The sequence below is a fragment of the Poromitra crassiceps genome, assembly GCF_964638095.1.
Source record: "Poromitra crassiceps genome assembly, chromosome: 16".
NCBI classification, from domain to species: domain Eukaryota; kingdom Metazoa; phylum Chordata; class Actinopteri; order Beryciformes; family Melamphaidae; genus Poromitra; species Poromitra crassiceps.
The window spans coordinates 12,366,122-12,382,156 of record NC_139645.1 but is presented as its reverse complement, the minus strand read 5'-3'; the positions used below and the strand labels follow the sequence as shown (position 1 = coordinate 12,382,156).

General features: G+C 47.0%; 1 protein-coding gene across 1 annotated transcript; it reads right to left on the bottom strand.

Annotated features, from left to right (window-relative positions):
* Positions 1–2,376: 2,376 nt before the first annotated feature.
* On the bottom strand, positions 2,377–14,899 carry znf408 (zinc finger protein 408; the record flags this gene model as incomplete). Its single annotated transcript, XM_083653140.1, has 7 exons — positions 2,377–2,939; positions 5,572–5,805; positions 6,466–6,589; positions 8,557–8,766; positions 10,317–10,980; positions 13,700–13,758; positions 14,621–14,899. The coding sequence occupies 7 exons, from the start codon at positions 14,897–14,899 to the stop codon at positions 2,377–2,379; spliced, it is 2,133 nt and encodes a 710-aa protein (XP_083509266.1).
* Between the last annotated feature and the right edge of the window lie 1,136 nt (positions 14,900–16,035).

Here is a 16,035-nt window from a genome sequence, read left to right as displayed (position 1 = left end):
CAATGCATTAGGTTAGAAGCCCATAGCCGCTAAAACCCACTCTGTTCCACTCAACTGCTGCAGCAACCTGAATCCTGCCTGACAGCGCTGCGCCAATTACTTCAACATGGAGCTGAGAAGCAGGTGGAGAAAAACACACACACACACACACTTTCTCCATGCTGTTGTTATGATGATTTGGGGTAGAGAGGTGTGAAATGTGTGTGGACCCTCTGGATGAGTCATATTTCTGCCTCTGACATCGACCATGGAAAGAGAGGGAGACAGAAAGAGGAAAGACGATCAACACAAACAGAGACGCAGGCAGAGAGAGAGGGGGGGGGGGGGGAAGAGAGAGCTGACGTATGGACCAACACAGTTTCTCTCCGGCTATCAACTTATTAAATGGGTAAACAAAATGTCAGATAAGTCTCCCCCCCCCTCCCTTCAAATTCAAACTGGGTAAACTTCTGCTACCGAGGGAACAAAGCTAATTAAAAACACTTCAGGAGGAATACAATCTTAGAATAATGAAGAAGCAAACTCTTCGAATTGCAAGGACAAAATGAAACGCCGGGTCATCTTCAACAACGTTTGTGTTTAATTTACAACCTTATTTCTGCTCTGGATGGGATGCTTCAAATACAAAGAGAAAAGCTGTATCTCGTGCCGGGTCAGTCGCTTCCCTGACAGCGTCTGAACAGTCTGAGCAAGTGAGGGACAAGAAGTGACAACCGTTGAGTCGGGAGATCCCAGAGGAGGAGTGGCTTTGACTTTGATGTCGTAACAGATCACTTGGCTTCAATCCACCAATCAGAGGTGACCGGTTCAGACAGACAGGGATCGACAGTGACCCTTTCCTTTGGTGTGCATGTGATCCCGAAATCTAAATGAAAACCCAGTGCGCCACCAGTTTGAAATCACTAGCAAAAAAATACCCTTCATCACAAAATAACTTTTTTTTTAAATGTCAGACATTGATGATATTTGGTGTAAAAGTATCCAAGGGTCGATTTTTCCTTGCGATATTTCTTTTGAATGCCGTTATCTCAGGATCACGAGTTAATTATTTCGTGATCTCAAGATAACAACGCTTGTTTTCTCGAGATAACGCCTTCATTGATCTCATTATCTCAAGAAAACAAAATGCGAATGAAAAATGCAATTTCTGCCTGTGTTAGAGCTTGATTGAAGTAGCCTACAGTCTGATGCGTTGATCAAGAATGGGTGCTCCTTGATCTGACATTCTCAGCTCAAGAGTTGCTACAGTTGTCAAGACGCCATCTCTGCATGCTGGCATGGCACTCTCTTGATCTCCGATAAACCTAATAAAGAGGAAACATTGTGTTTTCTCATGATAACGGGTTGTATTGTTGCGTCAATTGTCTCGCGGCTTTCAGAAATCTGATTGTCAGCTCTCTGTAGAGCTTTTTAAAGATAATTTCTGATTACCATCAGCATGTGGCACACACAATACTAATGTGTTTTTCTCCATTTTCAACAATGTGACTATTTGCAAAATCTCCATGTAAATGCCATCAGAGCGACAGACAGTCAGACACTGACTGAACAATACATTTCAGTGGCAGCTATGTTGGCTTCACAATTCTGCTCCTTTCGTAATGTTTACAATGTTTTATATTTCCATAATGGCAGAACAAGTGAAACCAATGCCGTGTTATGTTAACACTAGGGCTGCTGCACGATTATGGTCAAAATGATGATCACGATTATTTAACACGATTACTCTTTGACTTTGGAACATTATGCATTTATTGAACTTAATAAAGACAAACACTGGATTTCTTTGAACTGTCATCTTCTACCAAGGAAGGTTTAAACTGTTTTTTTCTGATCCCCAATAACACATTTTCTCCTCAATTGTACTTGGCCAATTTTCCCCCTGCTGCCCCGGTCGCTGCTACACGCACCACAGCGTGTTTGGGCTTGGGAGGAGGGGCGGAGCGTACCACTACGAGGGAAAGGGGTGCGCTGGATTAAACAACACAAGACAAAACGAGAGCAACACTACTAAATGGAATGTGTCACATTTTATCCTGATTTTCCCGTTTTCATGATTATGGGAAGCCAAAATCTTGATCATGATTAATATTCGATTAATTGGGCAGCCGTCGTTAACGTACAGTAAAATCCACAGCCAAATGCAACAAGTCCACTCCCCTTCTCTGGAGGTTGTCAAAAGGCATTCTGGGAAATGTAGGAAATCACTCACTGAAGTCGAATTAGATGAGGTAGGTTGAGGGGAAAGTGGGTTCGCCCCCAAAAAAAGTAAATAACACCACAAAATAACTCCTGGAATGCATTGAACATTTCTCACCTTTGGACTGAAACATCTGACATGTTGGGAACGCGAGAAAAACCAGGTTCTAGACCCGACTACCCGGTCTCTATCTCAACCGTGTGAGCCACGGAACAGAGTCCGCCCTCATCCTGTACGATCACCAGCTCTCCGACCGTCTGCTGTCCACGGACCACAATGCACTGCTCTCCGCCCTCCGATATCACCACCATTTCCAGGTCCTGCCCCGCCACTTGCGGGAGCGGGGCCTCCGAGGCGAGGAGGCTCTCCGTTTGGTCGCCCACGGTTTGGACGTAGACCACCGTGTGTCCGACTGGACCGGGGACTTCTCTTCGCCTCTCCTGTGGGCTCTTCCTGGGTCGGCCGATCACCGGCCTCGGGTGAGTGCGCTCTAGAGCCGCCAACGCCTCCAGAACCTCGCGCCTCCTCTTCTCGCCTCCCTGCCCCTCCGCCTCCTGCTCTTCCTTGGCCTCCTCGTCCCTCCCTCCCTCCTCTTCCTCGGCCTCTCTCCTGTGCTGCGCTTGGTGCCGCAGCAGACTGTGTCTCAGGGTGTAGGACGCCCCACAGTGGCAGCTGAACGGTTTCTCCGTCACGTGAGACGACTGCATGTGTCTCCTCAGCTTGGTGGCCAGGATGTAGCCTGAGGCAACAGAGACGGACAATTTTGAGAAAAACACACACACCTTAGATACCCGTAAGTTGATAGTACTATAGTGGTACATTGCTGCTAACAATGAGGATAAATGAGTATAAAGGCTCTTCGTCAGGTCAGGTTATGTAAAATAAATCAGAAAAAATATTGGGAGCTACCAACAGGCGAGTCTTCCTGAATCTCATGAAGTAACTTTTTTTGAATCAGCACCTGGAAAAGAGATTTGCGTGTGCCGTGTGCACATTTGAACTTCTCAGGTGATTGGATGAACCATCTGTCTATCACGGACTCGCTTCTCGCTGTCGTCATCACACCTATATCCTCCCCCCCCCCCCCCCGTAGCTGCCTCTGGATTGGGCCGGCCCGCCGCTGGGACGGAGTTGAAGCAATAATAGCTTGTAGTGCAGCAAGATGATTTTTTGTTGCGCAAATCCAGTTATGCAAGAGTGGAGTAAATGAATGAACATTTGTGCAAGCCATCATTGTAAACAGCCTTCCACCTATAAGTGCTGGAAAGGCAACACAATAATTACAAAAGAAAGAAAGAAAGCATGATTCAAAATCAATTATAGAAAAAGGCTGTTTGGTGCGGTCAACCAAGGCTCTCTTTCCCTGTGATTAAAAATGTCTTTATGAATATGCCATGCTTCTATTAAACATTAAAAGCAACGCTGATGCATTCGGGCCTCGTGCCTTCGTCTAGGGCTGTGCAATAAAATCAATACGGCAATATATTGCGATATTTGGACACCAAGTATCGATATTCAAAAAATAATAATAATAATTTAAAGAAAAATTGCGGGCCATGCAAAACCAGGCCACCGGGCATCTGCATCTGGTGATTCCCACCCCTACTAATCGATACTGTATCGATATTTCCCTCGATGTTTTTGCACAGCCGTGTGGTCAGTGACACAATAAGAATACTTTTTATGTCAGTGCGTTCAGTAACACACTCAACACTCAGTAGATTTGACTAAATCTGTCCACTAAGTTATCAATATAAAGTGACGTACATATTATTACACTACCTGGGTGGTACACAGTGTGTTGTATCTTTAGCTCCATTATTTAATTGGGGGGAAAATTGTGTAGAGTATTGCAATATATCGCAATATGTATTGTATCGCAATGTATCGTGATACAATCGTATCGGGACCCATGTATCGTGATACATATCGTATCGTGAGGTCCTTGCCAATACCCAGCCCTACCTTCGTCAGAGCTTGTGAGTCATAACATTTGAAGATCACATTTCCCAGAAAGCCCATTGCTTCGTGCTTCCTATCACAAAGTGGATGCTGCTGCACTCATTTGTTTATGCTAATTAATACTATTGTCTCAAAATTAATGTGGTAATGAGTTATTGATGTCTAACCTTTTCCAAAGCTGGCACGATCCAGATCAGGGAGATAGGTTCCAGGCAATGGCAATGGCCGGAACGGTCTCTATTGTGCAGCCTTTAATCAATCAATTTAAACAATTTGAATTGACTTAAATTTCAGTAATGTATGTCCGGGTGATACAGCGGTAGATTCCCTGCCTCCCAACACCAGGGTTGCAGGTTCGCTCCTCGTGTTGCCTCCGGCTTGGTCGGGTGGTCCATACAGGCGCAATTGGCCGTGTCTGCGGGTGGGACGGCGGATTAAGGGTATGTGTCGTGGCGGTGGCACTAGTGCCTCCTCTGTTCAGTCAGGGCGCCTATTTGGGGGGGGGGGGGGAACTGGGGGGAATAGCGTGATCCTCCCACGTGCTACATCCTGCCGGTGAAACTCCTCGCTGTCAGGTGAAAAGAGGCGGCTGGCAACTGCACATGTCTACAGTACAATTCTCCCCACATCAGGCACGCAGGACACGCAAAACACATGCATGCAGACACACACACACACACACACACACACACACACACGCACACACGCACACACACACACACGCACACACACACACTGACGGTGGCTGGTGAAATACAGTCTACTTGTTAACCCAGACAAGACATGTCCTTTCCACCAGCAGCAGGGGGCAGCGTTCAGAGTACAGCGTCCGGGGACCATCTTCTGCCGTTGTTGCTGCAGGCAGCAATCCTTTTATACGTTCTTTGCATTTTTATTTGAATTATTTATATGGGGGGGGGGTTCACATATGGAGGAAACCCCAGGGGAGCACGGGGAGAACATGCTAACTCCACACAGAAAGGCCCTTTTGACGAGATAGCCCACCTGGGCACCAGGCACCGAAGACATGGTGGGGACACGCCCTCTGCGCCCAGGCGGGAATCGAACCCAGGACCTTCTTGCGGTGAGGTGACAGCGCTACTACCACTGCGCCACCGTGTCACGACCGAGACAGCGGGGGAAACTGGCAAAAGTACAATAGACCCTTTTCACAGAGGCCATTTTGTGTCGAAAAGGCAGGGGAAACACAGGCGCAAGCAAAACACTAATGAGGGTTTCCAAATTCCAATCATGGAAGTTAGAAACCCTCATTAGTGTTTGCTTGCAACAGTGTTTACCCTGCCTTTTCGACACAAAATGGCCCCCGTGAAAAGGGTCTATTGAGGAGAAAACGGGGGAAGAGGGGAAATCTGTAATAAAAAAAAAGTATCAGTAATGTTCTAACTAACCTTTACCACAGATGTTGCAGCGGTGTGGTCTCTCTCCGCTGTGCAGCCTCTCGTGGGCCCTCAGGGTGTGCGGGTCCCTCAGGGCTTTCCCACAGAAGCTGCAGAGGAAAGCCTCGCCGGTGTGGGACAGCAGGTGGCGCCGCAGCTCCGGCTTCTGGGAGAAGCTCTGCTCACACTGGGGGCAAGGGTAGGGTTTTTCCCCGCTGTGCGTCCGCAGGTGGCCGTGGAGGTTTCCTGGGACACAGAGACACACACACACACACACATTGGAAACAGAGGGTCAGCCGGAGAGGTTTGAGGTGTGTTGACGGGGGAAACTCTGATCAGAGCAGGAGCAGCTAGCGTGAATATGATGGCGATCCTAGTAAGAGATGTGGTAACGTTCTGTCACAAAACTGATGCAATCGCTTTGAGAGACGGCAACACAGATTGGAGATGAATCACAGCTGGAGACATTTCGTTACATTTCATCACACGACTCTGTCTTCTTGAACATTTGTTAGATGTTAATGTTCCAACACTATTACAAAAGTTTCCTCTCTCTTTCACAAGCAAATAAATGTGGGACAAACCTTGGGTTTAGAAGTGCGGTTAGAAATATGCAGGTGACTATTATTATTATTTATTAATAATAATAATAATAATAATAAAAATAAAAGATTGCATTTTAAATACCTCAAGAGAAAAAGAAAAAGAAAACTAAAAACTAAAAAGCTAGTCTAGAGAAGTCTAAATAATACCAAAGATTATTTTTGCCACCACAAAAATGTGCTTTGATTTTCCTGTGTCTGAGCGTGTTTGTTTGTCTTGTCCGTGCATTGTTCAGAATAAAATATAAGAAAAGAAAATAAGAAAAAAATTAGCCTGCTGATCCCTCGTATTGACATGATTTACCTCTCTGTCTGAAGGCCTTCCCACAGTGCTGACACATGTAGGGTTTCTCCCCGGTGTGGAGCTTCATGTGGTTCCTCAGAGAGCCTGAGTTGGCCAGCAGCTTGGAGCACACTGTACACTGTAACTAAGAGAGGAGAAGAAGAGCGTGTCAGACCTGCTGAGAGAGCTCCAGAGAGAGCATCCCAGTAGAGCTGAACAGTCACGTGACATCCCTTGCCCCGGAAGCAGGCCCGGAGTTAGGGGGGGGGGCGGACCGGGCCGGGCCCCCCCATTCCCCAAACTGCCCCACCCCTACAAAAAAAAAAAAAAAATGGCTAAAAACGTTTTTCCGTTTTAAAGTTTTAAAGTTTAAAACGGAATCTGGCTGTCATTAGGCATTGATTAACTGAATGCTATTGCTAACTGTTACTTTGAACATCCATTTGCAATGATTCTGGCTGGATATTAACTATTGTAAATTTGTCACAATGAATGCAATTTGTGCACAATGTGTAAATACATTTAATATTAATTGTTTGGGCCTAATTATTTGTAAAGTCACAACACATTAGATATGTGTGTAGTTCTTCATAGATTTAGCCTCTTCATTTTGCTCTCAAATGCACCAGGTTGACGAATCTTACTTTAAAATGTACAAAATCTTCTTCCGGGGGAGAATCCTCCCGGACCCCCCTTGGGTAGCTTGCCCCCCCCCCCCCCCCCCCCCCCCCCCCAAGCTAGGGGCAGGCCCCCTCTGTAACTTGGGTCTGGAGCCGGGCCTGCCCGGAAGTGAGTTTCCCATTCATTTTCATCTTGGGGACATTTTGTAAAATCCTTGAATATGAAATGTTTTATGGTCACTCACAATTCAGTAGGTGATGGGTTGGCTTGGTTCCAGCCTTAAAACTCATTATATTATAAGGATTTTTCTAAATGTCTATGGAGAAAATGAATGGGAAAGTCACTCTGGGGTAAGAGATGTCACGTCACTGTTCAGCTCCATCTAAAGGTGTGACGTGAAGTGGCTCGGCAGCACAGGGAGAGAAATACAACCCATTACCATTTAGAAGCATTTTCTCAAGTAAGAAAAAGCTAGGGGCAAGGTGAAGCAGCAGAATCAAACGACTAATAAATATATGACACCTGTACACCTGGGTAATTACAGATTTGAGTCATCTCCCAGGCAGTGACACATTACAATTTTGAAATGTCGTTATGATTGAAGAAGTGCTTCACTCTTATCTATCAGATCTTATTAACACTAGATAATCCGAAATTTCTATTCGACACTGTCGCAAACCCTCCCCCAATTCAAACTCTCCATTTAGTGTAGGGTAGGCTGTAGATTAGCTAGACCAGAGGATTACAAAGTCTGAGACCGCATGGAAAAGCTCAATGAAAAAGCTGCTTTCACCCTTATAGAAATGACTAAAATAACTATAATTGAAATAACTCAAATTCACTGAGCCTCCCCTCAAACTGCTTGAGCCCCCCTGGGGAGGCCCACACCTCCCACTTTGGAAACCTCTGAGCATTGTTATAGTGTCCAGGCTAAGATTAGATTAGAGTAGAGTAGGACAGGGCAAACTAGATTAGTTAGATTCCTTGTGGGCTAGTTAGTTCTGGTTAATGGCTTGAGTAGTCAGATTGTCTGAGCTGTTGCTCGTTTGACCTGGCCGCTCTGCTGCCAGTTCTAGTGTGCCGCTGCTACCTCGGCCGCTGCAGTGGGATTGCCAGGCGGAGCTGCTGTATGCCCTAGGGCTCGGCAATAAATGTCAATCGTTTGTTGTCTATTCAGTGGCTCATATCGCCTGGTAAATATAATACATAACTCGATTGCTAAATTTGACTGTCCCTCGTGACTATTCGTGACCATAGTGCCCAGCCCCAGTATATCCTGTCTGTTCTGCTCTCTCTCCTCTTCCGCCCCTCGCCACCTCCTCTCCCCCTTTCCTCTGTTTCTATCTATCATAAGATTGTTCAACCATGTTATTACTATTATTACTGTAATTGTCATTGTTGTGTCAGCTAGATTTAGCTAAGACATATTCTCGGCGAAGCCCTCTGAGACAATGCTTGTGAATTAGGGCTATGCAAATCAACACTGTGTACCTTAGGAGGCTGCGTGTGCGACTCCCTGCTGCAGTGGTTGAGGCGGTGGATGCGCAGGGAGGGGCGGCGCGCGAACGCCTTGCCGCACAGGTCGCAGGCGTACGGCTTCTCTCCGGTGTGCAGCACCATGTGCTCCCTGAGGTCCCGCTTCAGCCCGTAGCTCTTCTCACAGTGGGGGCAGGGGAAGGGCCGCTCCCCGCGGTGGCTCAGCTGCAAATAATATTGGCATTATTATTATTAACTAGGAATCTCGTGCCCTACCGCGCGCTCCATTCAGTGGGATTCATGACATCACTGATGATGTCACAGTGGGATTTATGACATCACGGATGATGTCACAGTGGGACAGACAGAGCCCGAGCTCCCATTTATGTTGGGGATATTTTTTTCTCTCATTATCACTATTACCCTTATTCAGTGCGACAGGAAAATTGCCAATCTCCATGATGACTAGTTTCTGTTAGAGGAGAATAATTCACATCATTATTAGTATTTGACAGGAAAATTGCCAATCTCCATGATATATAAAGCTGCTTTCCGTCAGGGATAACATTTAAAATAATAATTCACCCTGCAACACGCTGATAATAACAGCTATTGATGGACTGGACTGGATTTTTTTTTGAATAGTGCTTTAAGCCAGTGTGACGACCGCTCAAAGCACTTTTACATTACGTCTACAGTACATTTGCCCATTCATGCTCACATTCACACACTGACGGTGTCTGCAGCCAATCAGCAGCGGCAACACTGGACATCTCGCCCCTGCTAACTAGGCCATATCACTGTATAGATGAAGACTGTTCTTCACAGCCACAACTACAGTATTCACAATATGTGAGATGATTGGCAGGGTTTCTACACCTTTTCCATTTTAAAACTCCACATTTTTCCAGGCAGACCATTATGCTCTTGACTGGATGTGATTTTGGTGCAGGCTATTTTGATATAATGCATGCTGACAGCAGCTGGGTAATAAAAGCATCAACATAAGCAACAAGATAAAAGCTATAATTGTGTGTGTGCGTATCGGACCTGAACCACAACATTTTCCATACTTCAAAATTCCCAAACTATTCAAGACCTGGAAATGATCACATTCATTTTTAATACTTTTCCAGACTTTCCAGACCTGCGCAGGCCTGGTGGTGCATTTTTCTTATTCTCGTGGGTAATTAGCCAAATGAGACAACAAGTGTGATGGCAGGAGATGTTTCAGTCATCTAACACAGTGGTTCTCAAATTTTTGGGACCCCTAAACTGACAAAAATTAGACCACGGACCCCCATTTGATAGGATTTTGTCCCCCATATGATAATAAGATTGATGTTGTATTACAGAAAGTGTATAAAACCCATGACCAAAATAGTCATTGTGTTACTTATGAATGGAATTATAGCAAAAATAAATTACCCCCCTTTTGGCTGGGGACCCCCTGGAACCCCCTCAAGGACCCCTGGGGGTCCTGGGACCCCCATTTGAGAACCACTGATCTAACACCTCAGCGGTGAATGCCAGGTTTTGGTAATTAATTCAATATTTCAATCTATCTATCTATATATTTATCATCGGTATATAAATGGGAGCTGGGGCTAGTGTAATAAAATAAAAGGAAAATTGTAGGAGTGTAGCATCAAAAGTAATGAAAGAAAGAAAGAAAGAAAGAAAGAAAGAAAGAAAGAAAGAAAGAAAGAAAGAAAGAAAGAAAGAAAGAAAGAAAGAAAGAACCCGTCTCAATTGTCACTCAGTCACTCTCCCACCTGATGGGCCTTGTAGTTCTCTGCAGAGCTGTAGTTCTTGCCACAGTCCTGGCAGCTATAGGGCTTTGTGTCTGTGTGAGTGAACTGGTGTTTCTTCAGGTGACACAGCTGGTAGAAACCTTTGCCGCAGGTGGAACACTTGTACCGCCTTTCCTTCCTAGGAACCACCTCCAATGCCTGTGCCCGTTGCCTGGCAACAGTCTCCCCGGCAACGTGCCCCGCCGCATCGGCGGCGCTGGCTGTCTCCGTGGAAACCGTCTCCATGGAAACTGCCTCCTCGGCGGCGGCGGGCCGGGCGGTGCCCTCGTCGGGGCTCTGTCGGGGGGGCGGGCGCGTCTCCCACTGCTTCGGGCGTCCGACGGAACAGTGACGTCGACGGGGTTTGGCGGCCAGGCGCGAGCTGCACCTGACGGGTGGGGTCAGGGGGCCTCTCTCTCCGCCTGGAGGGTCACTGTCTGACTGTCTGACCACAGCCACAAGCTCCGCCTCCCTCCTCTGCTGCTGTGGGCCACTGTCTGTAGTGTCTGTAGCTCTACCGGGCGCCACTGCCGCTGCTCTGTCAGTCAGTGCTGTGTCAGTCCTGACATCTGATGGGTCCCTAGTCGTGTCTCTGCCCCTGGTCGTGTCCCTCTTTGTGTCTCTGGCCGTGTCCCTCTTCGCGTCCCTAGTGTGCGGCTGTGTGTGTGTGTCAGACGTCCTGCCAGGCTGTGTGTGTGTGTTTTGACTCGGCCGTGACTCCGCTCGTCTGCCTGAGTCAAATGAGTTTTGGGCGGCTCTCCTCCTCCTCCTCCTCCTCCTGCGTGCGGCCGGCTGACTCCTCTTGATGCCTCTGCGGGGGATCCAGTCCTCCTCTTCCTGCTCCTGTGTTCCCTCCTCCTCCTCATCATCATCTTCCATCTGCTCCTCCTCCTCCTCCTCTCCCTGCCTGCTTCTGGAGTCTTTTTTGTGTTCTGGACATTTGGACTTGTGACCTGTCAGAGAGAGAAATATAATTTGGTGAAAAATAAACTTTAAATGTACTCATTAAAGTCCCTGGAAACCAAATTCGGAGATTTGTTTCTAAACACATTCCCCCATGTTAGAAATGAGTTGCTGAAAACGTGTGGAAAAAGTCTTAGCACATCTAAATACTGAATTGTGGAGTTTGACCGTTTTTCCACCTTTTCTGTGATCAGGATTTTTTTTGGGTGGGCCTTAAGAGGTCTCTCGATGATGCGATGGAGAGACTTAGCACGGCCTCTCCCAGAACACTATAAAGACTGAAGTGCCTCTAACCTGGAATCACACACACAAAAAAGGCATTCAAAATGTATCAAGTTGCTGGGGGGGGGGGGGGGGGCACTTCAGCAGACATGCCCCCACAGTTCCAGAGCAGAGAGTACTGCTTATTTTTTCATGATTTCAAAACCTAATTTTATATCCTTGGTGACACCCCCCCCCCCCCCCCTGATTTTCCCCCATTTTCTCCGCAATTATACTTGGACAATTTATCCCCACGCTGCCATATTGGCTGCCCCGGTCGCTGCTCCACCCTCTGCCGATCTGGGGAGAGCCGAGACTAGCACCATGCTTCCTCCGACACGTGCAGTGGCCAGGCGCTTCTTTTCACCTGAGAGGGGGAGCTTCACCGGTAAGACGTAGCACGTGGGAGGATCACGCTATTCCCACCAGTTCCCGTCCACTCCGACCAGGCGCCCCGACTGACCAGAGGAGGCGCTAGTGCTGCGACCAGGACACATACCCCCCAATCCGGCTTCCCACCCTCAGGCACAGCCAATCGTGCCTGTATGGACACCCGACCAAGCCGGAGGTGACACGTGGATACGAACCTGCGACCCTCGTGTTGGTAGGCAGGGAATCTACCGCTACCTTGGTGACATTTTTAACCGCTAAAATTTGGCTTATAAATAAATCCCTGTGATACAACTCGTAGTGTGTTGTCACCCACACTTTCTTTTTTTTTTTTTTTTTTTTTTTAAAGATGTCTGCTCTTAGGTCTGCACTCACTTCCACTACTCCTAGACCACTCTGTTCCTCCTATGTGCTCAGCTGTCCTTGATCACTTTGAACCTGTCTCGCCTCACTGCCAGAGGTGGCGCATCATCTGCGACCTACGCGCTGTCCCCTACACAGTGTTCCCTCTCGTCTGCTTAGAGACGTTTTTGATACTGTTGGGCCAAGTAACTTTGCTTTGGTCAACTCTTCTCTTATCTCACCATCTTTAAACATGCTGTAGTGCAGCCTCTTATCAAAAAGAAAAATCTTGACCCTTCCATTCTCTAAGCCCTAAGTTACCTTTTTTGTCATAGGTCTTCTTGGAGAAAGTAGTTCTCATTCAACTGCAAACATTTGACTGATGTTTGCCTGGGTCCAGACCTTCAGATCCAAACAAGCTTTTCTGAGGTGAATGTGTTATTGGAAATGTGCCAAAACGGAGTCTATTGAACGCCACATGTCTAATGTATCTCTGACTCCACCTGGTGGATGTTATGAGTGAATATAACCTGAGTGAACAGATCTATCAGCACCAGATAACTCGGTTTATTTGACCGTCAATTTTTGAAAGAAGCTTGCTTTCAAAGAGACAAAAAAATATTTTCAGACTGAAGTTGCTGATAGCAGATATGTTGTGTGTTTCAATTTGGTCATTTCCATACCAAAAGTGACGGAGAATCAGGATTTATTTTGGTAAAAGGCGATATAACCCTAATAAACAGATGTTTTTTTCTTTTTTAAGTGTAACTTTCTATAAATAATTTGAAACCTATGATTTCCCCCCTGGTGTATATACAGGATAGAATCTGCGCTGTTACCTGTGTGCTGTCCAGCAGGCTCTTGCTGTGTGTCGGGTGTTGGTTCGTCGCACACCAGCAGCTCCGTCCCAGGCAGGACGTCCCGACACACACGCAGACACACATCCACACACACACACCTGCACTTCTCCCCACACACACACTGCACCGCCACATTCTGCTGCGCTCTGCCCCGAGCCTGGCAGGCAAAGCTGCAGGGAACACACACACACACACACACAGGCACGCACACACACACACACACACACACACGCACACACACACACACACACACGCACACGCGCACGCACACACACACACACACACACACACACTGAATGAAAATGTGGTAAAAATGTGACTTGCATTTGGCTAATAGCCATTTAGTACTAGCAGCAATGTTACATACAGTACAACAGTAGTTCAATAAAATTGGCCCCAAAAAGGACAAGTATCCGCCCCTAAAAATCCAAAAATGGCCTGTGAAAAAAAAAGTGTCTTCCCCCAGTGTGAAGCAGTGTGTGAAGCAGTGTGTAGCAGTGTGAAGCAGTGTGTAGCAGTGTGAAGCAGTGTGTGGGGCTGTGAACTCACCTGATCCAGAAAGCTTTGTGTAACAGGCCCTCCTTATCTGCTGCTACCTCCATCATTACCTACACAACACACCACAACAACAACACAACACACCACAACACAACACAACAGATACCTTTACAGAGTTGCCCTTAACGCCGCATAAATAACCACATCTCCAAAGGCACCGAATTGAGTAAAAAGTACAAATAGATTGATAGGTAAAGTTGCCATTTGATTGCTGTGGCCTTTATTCGTTGGTCCATTTTTATATGTAAGGCTAATCAGAGTGTGTCTCCTTCTGCTCTTCTGTCTGTAGAAAGGTCGGTATGGGAATTACTGTCTGGAAAGGATGAGAGGGATTCTCTCGCTCTTGGTGAATTTAAAAGGATGGCTCTACAAAGAGCTGTCTGTACTCCATTCAGCCAAGATGTTACGGAGGTTTGGGACTTGATCCTGCTGGACCGCTTGCTGCCTTCTGATCCTTCTGAACACAGTGAATCTTCTGGATGAAGTTCTAGGCGCGCATCGACCCAAGCAGCCCAGCAGGCTGAGCCGGTGCTCTCCGGAGAGGGCAAGTCTTGGAAGAGAGGCTTTGGATAAAAGTACTGTAGCACATGGATCAAGTGTATATGCTATATGTAGCATATACAAGTGCTAAGTGTGTGTGTAAGCTAAGTGTATATAGAAAGGTTTCTATATACACCACTTATACAGAGCCTCTCTTCCAACAGTGAATTTTCTCTTTGCACTTGTCGATTATGCGATTTTTTATTTCTATCATGTTGCATGTAATGTTGTTTATTACCGTTATCTTTATAGCAATGCTGCATTTGTGCCAAGGTCTCTCGTTAATTGAGATGGGACTACCAATGGGACTACACTGGTTAAATAAATAAAAAATACATAAAATCAGGGCGATTTAAAAATGAAAATATTTACCTTTTCTGTCTGCCTGCTGTCAGTCTGACCTGTGTTGGACTCGGGGTCAGAGGTGATCATGGCAGAGTGACAGTCAGGGTCAGCGTGGTTGACCCAGGCCCGCTCAGTGTCTTCCCCCCTCCCCAGCAGGGACCCGGCCCCCAGTGAGCGGCCCACCCACCACAGCCCCAGGCGGCCCTCGCAGAGCCGGGACGGTCCCACAGCGAAGCCCTGGGGGAGCAAGGAGGACAGCAGGGAGACGAGAGGAGACGTGCCGGGGGGCGGGAGACTAGTGGCCATCACCCTATATACAAACACACAAAAAATGATTTATATATATATATATATATATTTTGCAACTGTATTGGTAAAGGGGGTTTGTGATTGATTGAAATGCCCTCGATAATTAGGGGTACACTGTTTCTTGTTTTTTAACCCCCCCCCCCCCCCCCCTTCCCCAAAGACCCCTGGTGGTGGTCCCCGGTGACAGGTGTCATGCCGAGTTTTGCACCCCCGCCGAGAATTGCATCCCCACCACATTTTGGGGCTGTTTTAACTTAAAAACAGGGATGCAAATCTCGGCAGGTACAAACCGCCGAGACTTGCACCCCCCTCCATAAAGCTAGGAGAGACCCCAGGCCTCGAGGTCACCTATAGCTGGATTTTAAGCACCAAAGTCGGCCTCCATTAGCCAGAAGAGAGCCCCAAGCATGGAAGTCACCTCGATGCGGATTTTATACATCAAAGTCGGTATCCATGAGCCAGGACAGACCCCCTGGCCTGGAGATCACGTCTACCCAGTCAATTATATCATTTGTAAAGAGTTAAGTTTCCGTATAAATCATTACAATACGCTCCCGTGAGGTGGGGATGCATTTGGCGGCGGGGGTGCAAAACTCGGCATGACACCGGTCCCCACGTTGGGAACCGCTGCAGCAATGACAGTTTAAATTGGACAATGACAGCAGCACAACTGTAAACCTTTCCACAGACACTTCAGTTCGTGATGTTTTTGACAGATAAGGTGAGCAGTCTCTCTCTCTGTCCCCCTCTTTTTTACTGTCTAGACAAGCTGTCCTCACAAAACGATGCTAGCTGGCCTGGTATGGCTAGTTGGCAGCTGCTCGTCATACAACACAACGCAGGGCAAACGCATTTCTGGCCAACAACAATCATCAGAGCCGCGCTATAACGCTAAGCATTCACGTTAGTTCGCTCTCTAGCTCTTTACACAAGATGTTTCACACCAAAGGACAGCAAATGTGTTGTGGAGATATACGCCAGCTAGCGTTAACTCACAAAGTAACTAACGCGAAATGTATCGTTAGCGTGCGTTTTTGACCTGCTAAAGTTGAAGCTAACGGTAGCAGTGAATGCTGTTGATAGCCTGATACCGTTAGCTCACTGGCTAACGTTAGAAGGTTTCTATGACGTAT